At 45.4% G+C, this 15,729-nt stretch overlaps 1 protein-coding gene across 1 annotated transcript in view; it reads right to left on the minus strand.

Annotated features, from left to right (window-relative positions):
• ZNF532 (zinc finger protein 532) overlaps nt 1-13,791 on the minus strand; it is a 51,981-nt gene extending 38,190 nt beyond the window's left edge. The window contains exons 1-2 of the mRNA XM_059833379.1: nt 13,730-13,791; nt 11,043-11,197 (exon numbers count right to left, since the gene is read on the minus strand). Coding sequence (XP_059689362.1) covers nt 11,043-11,197; nt 13,730-13,791 — 217 coding nt within the window. The remainder of the gene's footprint in view (nt 1-11,042; nt 11,198-13,729) is intronic.
• Nucleotides 13,792-15,729: the final 1,938 nt, after the last annotated feature.

Consider the following 15,729-nt stretch of genomic DNA (forward strand, 5'->3'; position numbering starts at 1 on the left):
GGGAGTGAGCGAGCAGCTGCGTGGTGCTTAGTTGCCTGCTGGGGTTAAACCACAATAGATCTGCAGAGCTAAGATCACAAATTTAGCCATAGAGAGCACACTGCATAAAGTTGCAACTGTCTTTCAAGTGTATGCAGAAGGAACAACTCCCATGCTCTACCAGAGCATGAGAATGCAATGGTTTCTTCTACATGGGGGGCCCAGAATTACTGCTGCCCTCATGAAGACTCTCTCCCATTCTTCAAACTTTTAAAGTAATCTAAGTTAAACAAAAACGGACAAAAGACATGGCCAGACTTGATAAACAAGTAAGCAAGGTTGTAACCTGGGCATTTTATTAATCTCTTCCTCACTGTTCTAGTATACCATTTTAAGATTCAGTATATAAAAATATGTTTCCACCACAACTGCCAGGATGCTGAAGCCACATTCCTCCTTTTTTTCCTCCAAAAACCTTTCAGTAACTCCTTCCCTTAAGGATAAAACTCCGCCTTTTATCCAAGATCAAAATCAACTGACACCTTGGCTGCCAGACAAGCTGTTAGTCTATTCCTTCTCTGAGCCAACATAATGCCTGTAAATACTTCAGAACAGCAAATGAGGCAAGTTCCTGGTTCCCTAGGAAATTGTCATTTTCCAGGAACTGGAATTGCTTTGAGAACTGCTTTTAAAGCGCTGAGAGCAAAGCTCAGTGTCTCCAAAGAGACACACGAAGGTGTAAAAACCTAGCATCCGAGGGTTACCATTAAGATGAGCTTCCAAACTGAACCGAGAAACAGTCTACAAGCTGTGTAATCAAGGATATATTCCTCAGACTAAACAAACAAAAACATATCTAAAGCAACAACCTGCAAGACCCCTATCTCCTCAAATGTCTTTGTCCAAAATAGATTTTTTTCCATTTTTAGTTTCTAAATAATAGAAACAAAATTCACCTCAAAACAGGGGAATGCTAACTTGAAGCATATATTATGAAGAAAAATGGATAGATGATACAATAAACACCCCTAATTTTGTGGGTACTCATATAAAGACTTAGTTCTTAGATTTACTGACTCTGTGCAAAGTACTATTTAATTTTCAGATGACAGTCTCCCTTTGTAACATTGCTTTTCCTTCCCATGGACTACTTTCATTTCCTGCCTCTCCACTTGGCTGTCTGCTGATGTCTACCCCAAGAATGCCAAGAAAAGCCTATCACTTTTGTCATAAGATTTGCAACCTTTAGGGTGCCTGAATTACTTGAGAAAAGTTATTAAAGAAAACCAGTTTCTTTAAAAATGGAATCATTACTTTGCTAACTGATTATTCAATGATAAAAGTAAGTAAAAAGGAAAAAAAATCTGCTTATGGCCAATAGGAATTACACAGATAGACAGCCACGAAGCAGTGAGGTGCAATGCTTCTGGGTTCTGTTTTTTTAACAGCGGATGATAGGACTTCTGGGAAGACACCAGTGAGTCTTAAAAACTTAAGATAGCAGACTCTGAATATACTTACTTTATGACTGCCATTAATCTCTTCGGTGATGACATCCATCCCTATGTGTGTATCAACATCTTACTGAAACGTAAGGTGCGAATTAAGTTCTGGAGGATAAACCAAGACTGTTTTGTTTGTGTTTGTGCTTTGTTCAAAGCATGTGTGCATGATTTTCTACATTCTTCTTGCTTTGGGAATGCATGTCCTGAAATAAGTGCTTCCTATGAACAGCATGAAGAAAATGGCACAAGTTTTAGCCAAAGGAAGACACCCCTTGACTGTTCCACTGTCTTACTTTTCCCAGTTAGCCTTTTTACTTCAGTTCATCTGATAACACATTCCAGTGAAGCACTCACTTGGGTAATTACATCAAAACAAGAACCAGTCCACGAGAACTCTTTACCGACAACGGAAGAAGCAAGCAGGACTAGAATTTGATGCTACACCCATGAGAAACAGTTAAATTCTTGTAAACCTTTTGGGGCCTTCATATCCTGGCTGTTAAGATGGAAAGCCTAAGGACGTATTCAAAGATTTTAAAAGGCTGATCTCCAGAAGAAGGGGAAAACATCTGCAAGACGTAATACATCTGGGAGCTTCTGCCCTATTATCAGGGATTCCAGAGACCATTTTGTAATACTGCTTTCTTACAGCAAGTATTTGTGTGGATGTGAGGAAGGCTCAAATACGCAATGACAGAAATACCAACCAAAGAAATACCAAGGCTTAAAAGTAAATAGCTGCTTCTGAACAATTAATAAAGGCAGTTTTGTTTTACTACATGGAATTTTTGTCACTCCTCCTCAGGTCCCATATCTATACCCATTCCAGGTGGAGGGCTCTAGCAATATGAGGAAAACCAAACAAACCTACCCTTTCATGTACTCTGCCAAGGTGGGGGTGGGAGCAGAGAAACACACAGAAGAAAACATTTTTCCTCACTTTCTAAATATGATTTATCTTGTAGCGTGGGCTTTAGGACAGCTGCAGATGGGGCACAGTCTTCTCCATAAGAAAGACCAAGCTGCCTATAAATTGCTGCTGAAATTAAAAGGTACTTTTTGGTGTAAAGCTAAGCAATTGTAAACGCTCAAACCAGACTTGTTTTGGGGAAGTTCAACAGACTAATGAAGACAAGAAAACAGAATCATCTGGCAGCTCCCAGACAGGTCCTATCTCCAAACCACCCAAAACTCTGATTTTTGCCTAACAGGTACAAGAACAACTGCAAACTTTCCAGGCCTAGCAATGACAAATAATCCTCCTCCATTTCCAATACTTTTCCAATTAGTATTCTCTATGCATGAAGGCTTCCAACTATTGTTTCTGGTTCATAAGCATGGTCTTACATGCTCAATTTTTATTATTTTATTTCATCATTAACCTTTAAAGAACTAACAAACTTTTCCTCCTTGACACTCACCCTCCCGCTCATCCAAATCTTCACTACTCAACCACAAACCTGGTGACTCTATGCAATTGCTTTATCTGTCTGTACTAGTCCCATCTTTTCTACTGTATTAATTTTCAATTCCTGCCCTTTGCCTTCAAATTCCACATAACTGTCTATACTTACAATATGTAACTCCATGCTCTTGTTCAAACAACTACTCAACTCAAGCTTCCCTCAGCAGCAAGTCCGTTTATTACTTAAGGAAATAGGAAAAACCCCCAACTTTAGTTTTCATCTACCTATGGAATTCATGCTCTTGTGACTACATTCCTTTACCTTCCCTGAACTCTTCCTACAGTTTTTACCTCCGTTTGTACTATGTACAATTGTGGACTGTTCACTCTTTAGAGCAGTGACCTTTTCTTTCATATGTTCTTCAAAGAAAATTAGCGTTCTTTTCAGTGCTGTGAAAACAAGAGCATTGAGACATCACTTTTCAATGTCTAGCGCACGGCAATGTCTTGATTCTGGAAGAATGCTTCTGGTATAACCATATATAATAATTATTCTGTTATAGTTAGACTGGTATAAATTCCCAGTTAGACACATTATTCCAGAACAAAATTCTAATAATCTGGTATAATTACTCCACTTCCAAACACGAGTAATGATGCCTAAATAACATCATGCTCATTCTGGAATAAAATGCCTACACGGGGAGTAATACCAGCCTAACCAGCATAAAAGCATTTAAAAAAAAAATTCTTTATTGTTATGCCAAAAATTTTCATCAGGTAGAGAAGACTTATGTGATTCAATCAGAATTACAGTAATATATATCCTAACATTAGGCAAACATCAGCCTAATACACAGATTATGAGCAGTTCATTAGTTATTCAACATATATTAGTAATTATGACTAACACTTCTGCTTATTTAGTTTGAAAGGGAAGTATCTGAAAGAAAGACAAAAGCCATATGCTAATTCAACCACCAAACCTTCTTCAGGAAATGAGAACCACACCTCAAATCACAACTTGGTGTGGTTTGAAATACTCAGCAGGCAAGTAGGATACGCCAAGAGGCCACTTTAACCACAATCAGCAATGCCTATCATATTCACATAAAATACAGGCTCCTTTTCACTTATCAAAGGTCCCATGACTTGTTAGTGTTGCAAAACTCAGACAGATTCCTGCTTCCAGAAATATAACTTTCATAATAGGCAGCACTTTGATTTCTTAGGATAAAGGTCATTTACCATCCATAGCATCAGTAAGGTCATGGCAGTCCTTATGTAAACATCTTTGTGAAGTATGGGGTGTTTTACAGTTAAAATTTATACCAAGCAATCTGATATTTCACCATTATACACTGTATCTGACTGCCTTTAAAAAATAAGGAAAAAAAAAAAAAAGGAAAATCTGATTTGTATCCATGCATGAGCCTCAACGAGTAAGAGAAATTTGAATCTGCACTTCTGGTTTTCTAAGAGAACATTCTACCACTTTCCTTTCTCCCTCCTCCCCCTCAAAAAAGCTTTGGAAGCTAAGTATTAGCCCAGTATTTCAAGTATTAAGATTTTTAGCTATTTTTTTACTCAGTGAAGTAACCTTGGTGTTGACAGTTTCAGAAGAATTTCAAGATCTATTCTTTACTAAGCCCCAAAAAAAAGTTTTCAACAGGCACTTCAGAGAATCTCAGAACAGCTGAGCTTGAAAGGGACTTCTGGAACTTCAACTTCTCTGCTCAAACCAGGGTCAGCTGCAGCAGGACCCTCACTACATTGAAAATACTCAAAACCTGAGTGGACAAAGATGGAGACCCCAAAACCTCTCAAGGCAACAGGTTTCAGCATTTCACCACCCTCACCATAAAAAGGATTTAAACCATCAATTAGCATTCAGACCTACTCACATTCACTTGCCTTACCACCTACTTATGACAGTATCTAAATGCGTTTTCAGAGTGCACCATCAAACGGAAGCAAGCTATGGAAGTTTATCAAATCACCGCCCATATGCTGCTGATCCAGAGCACAATCCCAGCTCACGCCGTGGTCAGGTAGAACATTTTGGAATTGGGACAGGGTAAGAAGCTACACAAAGCTCAGCTAGTGGTTGTGATTTATAAGGCTGTCTCTGTGGCCTGTTTCCACAGCAGATGGTACCAGTTCACATTTGACTTTGATCTACTTCGTGTGAGCTATACAATTAAGATGCTATAAACAAATCTGGATGCCGTAAGGAGGAATAAAACCTGAATGCCAACCTTTCTCAACTATTAATCCAAAATATTGTCCAGTATTATACACAAAAGACAATATTATTTTAGAATAATTGCTAAAATATTTACAAAATGATAAAAGATTATTTAACAAACCCAACCCTGCATTCATTCTACTTTTATTCATCTAGTTCTAGAATACCACAGAAGCCTGTTAATCCACACATTGGCTGCAAGAGTTGTTTTAAAGTAGCAAATGCTGAAAACAAACAAGCAATAAAACTACCAAAGTCAATTCATTACCAAGTGTGTTCCGTCGATTTGAATGGAAGTGAAGTTTGGTTGTGGTTGCTTACACTATTTTTAACTTTTCAATTCAGGAGTGTCTTCCATATGAATTTTGGAAGTTCAGGATCACATACACCAGGAATGAAAACAATGGTAGCAAGTTACATCTGTGATGGCAGAAGATGGAAGTAAATGAACAAAAAATCACAAAGATACTGAATGGCACTTGCATGATGTTCATGGTGTATTGCTATAAGCCAGCCCAGAGACAGACTTACAGTGCATGCGTATGCACATTGTCTTTCCCTGGTAAACAGAATAATTTGGGAGTCCCCAGAGGCCACGAGGATGATACTTATCTCCACGTACAGAATGCAGATACAGTTGCAGCCAGACTAAAGCTCGAGAATTTATGCTGCCTTGTTTGCTGCTAATTCATACAGGCAAAACTTTTTCCAGTTGGTTTGCCCATGGATTCAAGGTTTGAGCCTTAGGAATACAAGATCTCTGCAGGGGAGTCTCTTACTCAGTCTTCAATGTGAGGTATGGCAAAGTGCTATTAGTGCTTATCACTTAGCTCAGTCTTGCAATTATGGATTACCAAGCCACATCAAACCAACAAGATACCCCTAAAAGGAGCCTGAGTTGTTTTTACAACTGTTAAGCACTGTTTTCAAAACATATCCATCCCTACAACCAATTATAAAAGAGTGGGTGATTGTCCTCTTTTCTACTATATCCTGCACCTGATTCTGGATCCTTCTTAGCTGATCTCTGTTAAAAGATGAGCCCTTTTCCTCTGCAATAGGTATAATTAAGGAAAGACAGTTCTTGAGGATTTTTGTTTGTTTTGTTAAGCAAATTTCCACAGGGTTTATTTGACAGCCAAAATAGAATTACTTGTAGTTTACGACTCCTTAGAAGCCTCATCTTGTGGTCTAACTCCTCCATTTTTGAACTTTCTTATTTTTTTGCAAAATGGGTATCTCAACTTCTCTTTGGGTAGGAGAAAACAGGAAGGGAAAGAGAAGGGGTATCTTCTGAAGTCTGTCCATTTCCTCTTCTCACGCCACCACTGAACCACCTCTAGCACAGTTTGAAGAGAACCACATGCAACTGATTCAAAGTTCACTATTATCAGCCTTTGTTTGGCCGGCAAAATGAACATGGATATTTCAACACATGGGCAAGGTATCTCCTTTCACACACCATATGGAGCTGAACAGACCATCTCTATCTACAGCTGGACAAATGAAAACTACCTATATTTATCAAGAGATCCAGTTAAGGTTTTGGGCCTAGCAACTTCCCGAATCTCTCCTAAAATGGAGGTGAATTCATGAAAAGCAGGTAAATCCCCATACCATTCTTTTTGCACTCTGCTTAAAAATGAATGATAAAAACGGCTTAATTTTGTACTTCTGTATGCAAAATAGGCTGGGACAGTAACACGTGAATAATCCGGATGTACAACAATAATGAATAGAATTTTGAGATTCCCAATTTAATGCAAATTTGAATCACATTCTAAATGGCATTTGCTTCCTGCCTATTTCCTTTACTGTACTTTTTTTTAAGTGGATGGCAACTCTCGCTCAAAACCAGCATGAAGCAGCTGCAGACAATCATCTCGGTGAGAGCACTCCAAGTCAGGCAGGGCCCGCCTGTGCAACACTAGCAACAAATAGGCCCTAAAACATTAGGGTCAACTTCTGGAGTTTTTTTTAAACATACATTCCCAGCAATCTGTATGCATACTTATATTTTAACACACATTCATACTTCTAAGAAAACCAAAGTTAGTTAATTAATTGAAAAGAGGCTTGGAACTTGATAAATCATTACCCTTATTCTCAAGATCAAACACCTGAGACAAGCCTCAATGCAAAATGAGATCATGATTGCTGATACAGAGGACCGACCCTCCAGCATTAAGCAGCATTTTCTGCTGGAAAGCTGGCCTGCGCGCAAAATCAAAATCTCCTGGTGAAAAGTATTTACAAATATTATTAGACTGAAAAAAGTAAAACTCACCAAGAACACTGCGGACTCCAGCATCTATTCAGCTTTCTCATCTTACAGCCTACAAAAATTCCTGCAAATTCAAAACCTTCTTTGCTAAAAATAAAAATTCATAGCACAGATCGTGTTCAAAAATCCAAACAAAACAGGTACATTGAATTTTGTGACAATTCAAGAACTTACAATTTTAAAACTGCTTACTATTCTGGTAGAGAGGAAAAAATAAATCTAAAAGGTGCTCTCATGTAACATGTGAATTTTAGCTGACACTTGGAAAAGAACATGCATCATCATCAGCAATAGATACTATTCCTATCATGCAACAAGAATTCATGTTTGCAAGCATAATTTTGCTACAGTTGTCTATAGTGAAATATAGAACCTCTGCAACCAAATTATGAAAAATATGAACAGAAATCAGCACAGTGATCTGTTAGGCATTTTGCTCCACCACGCAAGCTATTTACTGCCCTATCAAATCTGAGAAACAACACATTGTAGCTGCATTAAAAACCACAAAACCATAATTTCAGGCTAAACATTAGCATGCTATTTTCACTTTTCTAAAATTAATATCTAAATATCTTACGTAATCTACTGCAGTCAGAAATAAAAAGGTTCCCTTGTATTGTCACTCTCTGATGCAGGCACCCTGCCTATCATCAGCCACCATACAACTTACCCAATATCCACAACCTCTCAAGGCTTTTAAGACTGTCTACTTTATTCTGCTGAGCACAGAGGAAAAGACCCTCATTTCACACTAGAACAGAATATTTTCAATGTTTTGCCTCCATATTTATCTTGATTGTAGATTACCAAACCAGCTAACACAGCCAGGACTGGTCAGATTTTTTAAAAAATCATACTGGATAAGATTCTGGAGTTGCTGATTTCCTGTTATAGGAAGTAACAGTTCTAGCAAAAGAATCCCCAAGGCAAAATGTTTAGTGTTCCAATGTGTAAGCTCTAACAGCCTTTGTTCTTCCCTTTGCTATATTCATTACTGCTTTCTTCTCTCTCCCCCTCTCCCTCTCTCTGAATCCTCCAGCTTTCCCTGTAAGATACAAATGCCAGCTCAAATCTAAGTACACGTTTATTTTTTAGATGAGGAAAAAAAAAAACCAAACCCTATCCATTATCCATGGCTTTGAGTTAAAAGTAGTCATCCCTCAGGAGCTGATGCACTGCCCATCCGGTTTCCTATTCTTATTTCATTACTGAACAATATTATAATTCATGCCACTAATAACCCACTGGAGCTCCATCAAACCTCTAAAATACATCTTTCCACTTGGCTGCTGCAAAATCCTCCCTGGGTTACAACAGTTTAAGAAACACCATCCATACTGTTTATTTTATATGTTTTCTTTCTGTGTAGGCTATATTAAGTACATGTTTAACACTGAAGACCTCAATTCAGAATTAAGTATCGGGTTACTCAGATATGTCCAAACAAACAACCTTTAAATAATCAGACAGCAAATTCCAAATGTGTAATGCTGTAATACAACACAGAACAGTTCACTGCCATGTGGTCCACAATTTATGATTGTCATTCAGAGGCCTATTCCATAGCACTACATTGTGAAAAAACGTTTATCTGGATATAAGATATTTCTGTGAAAATACTGTATTTAGCAAAGATATCAGTAAGTCTTGACAAATAATAGCTTTAATCCTATTAAAACTGGAGGATGTTAATAGCATTTCTTCAGTAACACTTAAACAATTGTCTCCTAATGTGCCAAGTGTGCAATCACGAGCCAGATTTACTTTTCACATACATGTACCTTCATGCTATTGTTACATTCATACCCAAAATACCACATCTCACCTTGTGAACCTTGACCTTTGAAAGATTTTTTTAGCCAATGCTCAGTTACTGTCACAGATGCATTACCTCTGCAAATATGAAAGGGTTAAAGGCAGCCCCAATCAATAGGCCTACAAGGAAGAAGGAAAAAAAAAAGGGAAAACGAGTATGCCTTACAGCATCTTTGCAATGCTTTTATGCACAATTCTACAACAATATTGTTTCCTTTTGGCCTTACAGAAAGGCACAGAAACACCCCCCCCCTTTAACATCTCCTAAAGAAGAAAACCACAAGACAGCACCCTGTAAATAAAACAGCATGCAAAGCAGCATTCTTCAGTCACAAGCATAACTACAATTACAAATCATTCAATCAATTTTATTTAGTTTAGTTTTAAAATAGACTGCATAACCAGTGTCCCACCCTTGCAAAGCAAAAATATTTTAATAAGGGTCATAAATCTCAGCTCTTGCCCATTCCTTAAGCATAAAAAGGCACGAAAAGCCAAAGTAATCTCAGTTACTGCAAATATGTACATTTATATACAGAATCCTTTATGACTATATTAGCCACATACCAGTGCTGTGTGTCTAAAGTGTGCATTCACATACTGTTTTGGGATGGTATCTTTCTGCAAGCTCCTCTGCTTTTGGCTGCCATGAAGGGAGGAAGCTATCCCACTGTAGTAGCTCAGTGACTGCATTGTGTTCAGGAGCTGATCTGCCTCAAACCAGTTCCAGCCGGTTCTGGTCACCCTACATAAAAAGCTATGGCAACCCTCGCTGAGTTGCCAACAAGTCCCTGAAAATCGCAGGGGCTCTTTTTTCTGTGGTGGTGGGGACGGCTGCAGCCCTGTCCCCCTGCTCCCCTCGTGCCCGGCCCACGCAGCCCCCTTGCTCCCCAGTGCCGCCCCACACGCTCCCTTCCTCTCCTCCCCCACTTACCTCCCACAACCTGGCTGAAAGCTGTGAGTGTGTGCGTGCCTGTCTGTAGCTAACAAAGAGACCGCAATAAAAATCCTCATAGGATCTCTCTTGCAGCACCAGGCAGGCTCGGCCACAGCACTGGGAGACAGACTGCTAACCAAGGACCGCTCCCCCCTCTCTGCTCCCCACAGCACAAGGGGTGGCTGCTGATCAACGTCACATCTGCCCCCTCATGCCCACGGCCGTGGGGTGGCCGATCAAGGTCTTCTCCCGTCCGCCCTCCCCACTCCTCGCTGCATCTGGGGCTGCTCGGATGGCATTTTCTCTTCTCTGCACAGCGTAACTACAAAGATTACCCACACACGCACCTCCCTCCCCTCAAGAAATCCATTTCCGCAGCAGCGAGATGCCTGCAAAATAGTTCCTTTGCCCCCTCCTCACAGCACCCAGTTGGCTGCTGAGCTGATTTTTTTCTTTTTTCTTTTTTTTTTTTTTGCTATTCAACTATCCTTGAGGCACTGAAAAGAAGAAAGCTGCAGACCCACGCCTGACCAGCCCCCCCGCTTTCCCACACCCACAGCTGTGGGGGAGGCCAGGACACAGCCCTGCGCAGCCTGCTCGCCTCCCGCCCCGCAAAGATGGCTGCGGATTACAGCCGTCTGCTCGGTCCCACATCTCTTTCTGGGGCGATTCCTAATCAAGGTCACGACTCCCTACGGTGCCAAAGCCCCTCCAGAGGAGGGCTCTGCACCCACCTTTGCCCGTGGCAGCTTTGCTCCTAGCCCGCTCCCCCTTTTTTCCCTGCCACCCAGGGCCTTCCGTCTGCGTGGCTGACAGTCACCCCACACCGAGACATTATTCACCCCGCTCCTCTTTTGGCTACTCACCCTCGCACTGGCAAAACCAGTAACTACCTCCGCCTACGCGCCAAGCCCCATCCTCTCCGGGATCTGCCGTGAGATGGCTCTTCAGCAAGGCTTTCCTCCAAGCCAGCTGCCACGCTAGGCTACACCAACCAGCCCCTCTGCTCTCCGGGCTGCACCTGTAACTGTTAGCAGAGGTCTCGGGCACAACCCTTCACCCCCCCTTCCCCTGCAGAGAGAGCTGAGATCTGGCACTTTCTCCACATCCCTCATCCCACCCCGTTCTGGGGAAAACGACCATGTTCTTCCGCTGCCTCAGCCCCGTCTTCTCCGCACAGACGGCTCCCGCCGGCCCTCCCTCAGCCCCTCAGCCCGGCCGGGCTGCTCCCGCCTCTGCGGGCCGCTGCGGCCCCGGGCACCTCGCTGAGGGACCGCCGCCCCCCCACCGCCCCCCTCAGCGCGGCGCCCGCGCGCACACACACACCCACCCACCCACCGCCCGCCGGGCCCGCTCGCTCCCCGGCCCGGGGTCGGCCCTACCCGAGCGGGCCCTGCCGAGGGGCAGGAGGAACGGCCCCTGGGGAGGGGAGGCCGCGGCCCCTCCGGCGGCGGGGAGAGCGCCCGAGCGGGGGAAGGGGGGAGGCGGCGGGACGGCCACGTCCGAGCGGTTCCCCCTCCCCGCCTCGCCGAGCCGGCCCTAAGCCGCCGGCCCTGGCGGCGCCGGTGCTCGGGTGGCCGCGGGGCTCCGGCAGCCGCCGCCCTCGCAGCGCCCCGGCCCCGCAGCGGCCCCGAGCCGCGCCGCGCCGCGCCGAGCCGAGCAGGCCCGGCAGGCCGCTCCGCCGCAGCCTGCCCGCGGCGCGGCGGGGCCTGCGCGCAGGCGAGGCGGGAGCCGGGCCGGGAGGAAGGCGACCCCCACCGCATGCAAACTCCGCACCCCCATGCAAACACACCTGCTGCGGCCCCGCGGGCCGGCCGCGGCTGCTCCGGCCGGCGGCCTCAGGCGGGCATGGCTAAGGTCCGCGCTGCCTCGGCCGCCTGCGGAGCGGCCTGGCTAAGAGATGGTGGAACATAATGGCAGGGAGGCTCTGCCGGGACTGAGGAGAAGGTGGGGGTGGGGGTGCCTCGGCTTGCACAGATGGGGGAGACGCTCCCGTGTGATTCCGTGTGAAACGGCTCCCTGGAGTGTGCCGGGGGCGGGGAGGGCTGCCGCTGCCTCCGAGCGCTCCGCGGGCAGGCGCCGGGGCCGGGGCCGGGGCCGGGCAGGTCGCGGCCTCCCGCAGTCCGGGGAGGCGGGGGGGGGGGGTCCCCGCTCAGCCGCCGGCGCCCGCCGAGCACAGGCGGCCAGGGAATCCCGCCCCGCCGGGGAACGAGCGGTGCCGGCGGGCGCTCGGGCAGGGCAGCGCCAGCGGGCCGGCTCCGATCCCTCCCCCGGGTCTTCACCGCGGCCCTGCCGCAGGGACGGGGCAGGCCCGCTACGACGCCGCCGGCGGCCGCGGCCCCGCGGTGCCCGCGGGCGGCCCTGCCCGGAGCCCTGCGCCTCGGGGCCCGCCGGGCCGGGCAGGGCAGGGCAGGGCAGGGCAGCGCCGCCGCGCGCTCGCCGGCTGTGAGGGTCGCCCGTTCCCTGAGCGCCTCAGGCCTCGCAGCGCATCGGGGGGCTGAGCCCCCCGCGCGGCCGGTGAAGGCAGGTCTGCGGGCGCGGCGGGGGGTGCCTCCCGCCGGGCCGCGCGGGGCTCCCTTGCCGGTGTTCCGGTTCTAAAGCAGCAGAGGCCGGGAGACGTGGCGCCCTGTCAGATCAGGCGTTTCGCCTGCTTCGCACGGGTGGCTCTGCAGCATGGCTCCGCTGGGCCTTGAGGGGTCGGGACGCTGTTCCTGCCGCTGGCGCAGGTGCGGCTGCGGGGCGTCGCGGGGGGACGCGACAAGCCTTCGTGGCCTGGGCCGCAGCGGGCCTGCGGGCTGGGCTGGCGGGCACCCGCCCTGCCCCACGCTTCAGGACGTGAGCCCTCGTAACACTGCAACGCTTGGAAACATCGCAGCCTAGAACTTCATCCTGGATGGATGCTATCGCACCTCACGCAACCAGATTCACATGGAATTATTCATAGAATCGTTGAGGCTGGAAAAGACCCTTGAGATCATGGAGTCCAACTGTTAACCTAACCCTGCCAAGGCCACCGCTAAACCACATCCCTCAGCACCACTTCTGTTTGGTCCTTCCTGGAGATAGTGTGATGTTTTTGGCTATTACCTCTTGTGATGAGCTGCGTTCGGTAATACGGGTTTTGTTTGCTGCGAAGCAACCTGGCATTAATGCCATTGCTATAATTTTTAATACGAAACTTCCTGCCTTTCTGTCATGGGACAGTGTATTTTACCAGTGTGCAGCATGATTTCTAGTTTTTTAGTTTAAAGTTTTGCATGTGACTCACTTTACTGGATCATATTAATGGCTTTAAATATATAACACCCATCTCAAGTTCATGCTAGAAGCTTGGCTTTTTACAGACTACATAGACAATAACTACATATTCCGGTTGAAATAATGGTGTCTTATTAACATCCCTTACAGGCCTGTTGGTCGGGCAGCAGAGTCACAAAGGCCTGCAGCATTACCATTAACACAGCTCCCCCCGGGAAGGGGCCCCGCCGAGAAGCTCTGCTTGCGGCTGTCGATCGGGGAGGCTCATACCCTGGCTGCTCGCGCCCCAGCACACCGGACATCACCAGGGCCGAATTCTAACTTCTTCCAGTTAACTAAAACAGCAAACTGCTCCATTGCCAACTGTGGCAATCAGCGAGTCTGGCAAGTTTATAGAATTTGAATATAATGAATTGGTTTGGTAGTTTATATAAAAAATAAATGGATTTGTGTTCTGTACTAGTTTTAATGTTCAAGAAGGGCCATGAAATTCAGCTCGCACAAGCCTAGGGCTCATCCTGCAAGTGACTTGTAGAATCAGGCCGTAATATTTATAACACCCTGTTTCTTCCCAATTAACTAGTAAACTGATTTGATAAAAAAAGTGAAAACTACAGTTTTCTTACCTTGCATTTCTGTGGCCGGCTTGCGTAATAGTATAAAGATGGCAGCCGCTACTACTACTTTTGTATTAATATCTGAAATGTTAATTGATTTCACAGTTTATACATGGCATAAAGGTCCTTGTGCATGCTGTCTTTCAGATAGATTTACTTGTTTTCCTTCCAGCCAGGTGTCCTTGATATCTCCGTGGCAGAAAAAGTCTGTCACCCTAAGTATTTGACTTTCAAAAAATAAAATTAAGAGAATTTTAAGTATTGATCGTGTAGAAGTGGTGCCAGGCTGACAGCGCTTCTCCAATGCTTTTTTAGTTCAAACACACAAAGTAACAGGCAATTGCAATGCAAGTGTCCCTTCCGTGACACTTCTGCTTTGTGAGGCTTTGGTAGGTTTTTTAGCATGTTGACCTTAGATCTGAGGTTTAGTCCTTAAGTCACCTCAAGAGTGTTGCGACTCTGCAGGTAAAGCTGTTTCAGTTAGCTGCTGGGGAGGCAACGGGTGGTTTTAGGTTACTCCAGCATTTCTGGAGTCCCTCGCTTTATCCCGTCTCAGCAGCTGGGGCTCTACAGGGATGTAACTTACATAGTCAGTTAGCAGAGTGTTGGTTCCCCACAGCTGCTGAATCTTCACCCTTGAAGTTTCCATGTGAATGTACTTCCTCACCATGTTTCAACCAGCCAGAAGCACCATACCACGGCCCCTCTCTGCGGGTGGGGACCAGAGGACCCTGAGGATGGTTCGGAAGAGGACGGTGGGTAGGAAGGGCTCGTGCCACCAGCAGCAAGGTGCTCTGGCTGCAGGCAGTTGTTGGCAGCACACAGAGTTGACAACCCAGATTAGACTAGGACTTGCTCTTCTGTATCAGATGACAAGTGACCAAAATAGAGGCCCCATTCACTCCCCCCCAGACACTATGCCACATAATCCTTAGAAGCAGTGGTGGAAGAAATTCCTGTTTTTACAGATGATTCTGTTTTCTCCATTGGCTTTGCCGTGGCCAGGAGCAAAGCCTCTGACACTGCTGTCCTCGTGGTGGAGAGTCTCAGTCAAGACAAATGAAACCACCAGTGTATTCCTTCCACTTTGACTCCAGAACAGCGCTGAGATGGGGTCGCCTGGTCACCTGCACTGACGGAGCAGTGAACTTTGCTATCGGGTCGCATACCATGTATTTCATTCTCCAGGAACTGCGAATCTTTAACTCCACCTTTTCTTTTTCCTGAAGAAAGACCTCCAGTACAGCCCGCTGTTACTTCTCAGCAGTCAGCAAGGAGTGCTGCCAACTCAAAACATTTTCCCTTTGATGCTGCAGTGAATGCTGAACTTGTGTGCAATAATAACTTCTCAAATAATTAACTTCTTAAGGATTTTAAGACTCTTGAAATCCAGAACTCTAAAACGTGGTGTATTCATCCCACACTTTCTGTATAGGAATCAGTTTTAACAGTATCAAATATGAATAGCTACAAACATAGCTTTTACACATTAAAAATGTGCTGGGGCCAAAGATGATTTTGCAGTTGGATTGACACAATGAAAAAGAAGGTCAATTTGCATGTGATTTTTTAATGACAGAATAAATTATGCCCTTTTTCTCCTCTCCCAATTTTTTTTGCTGTTTTTACTTAATAACAAAACATTTCCTTCCTGGCTAGTGAAACATCCTTAGCTTAA

The sequence above is a fragment of the Gavia stellata genome, chromosome Z (assembly GCF_030936135.1).
Source record: "Gavia stellata isolate bGavSte3 chromosome Z, bGavSte3.hap2, whole genome shotgun sequence".
Classification (NCBI taxonomy): domain Eukaryota; kingdom Metazoa; phylum Chordata; class Aves; order Gaviiformes; family Gaviidae; genus Gavia; species Gavia stellata.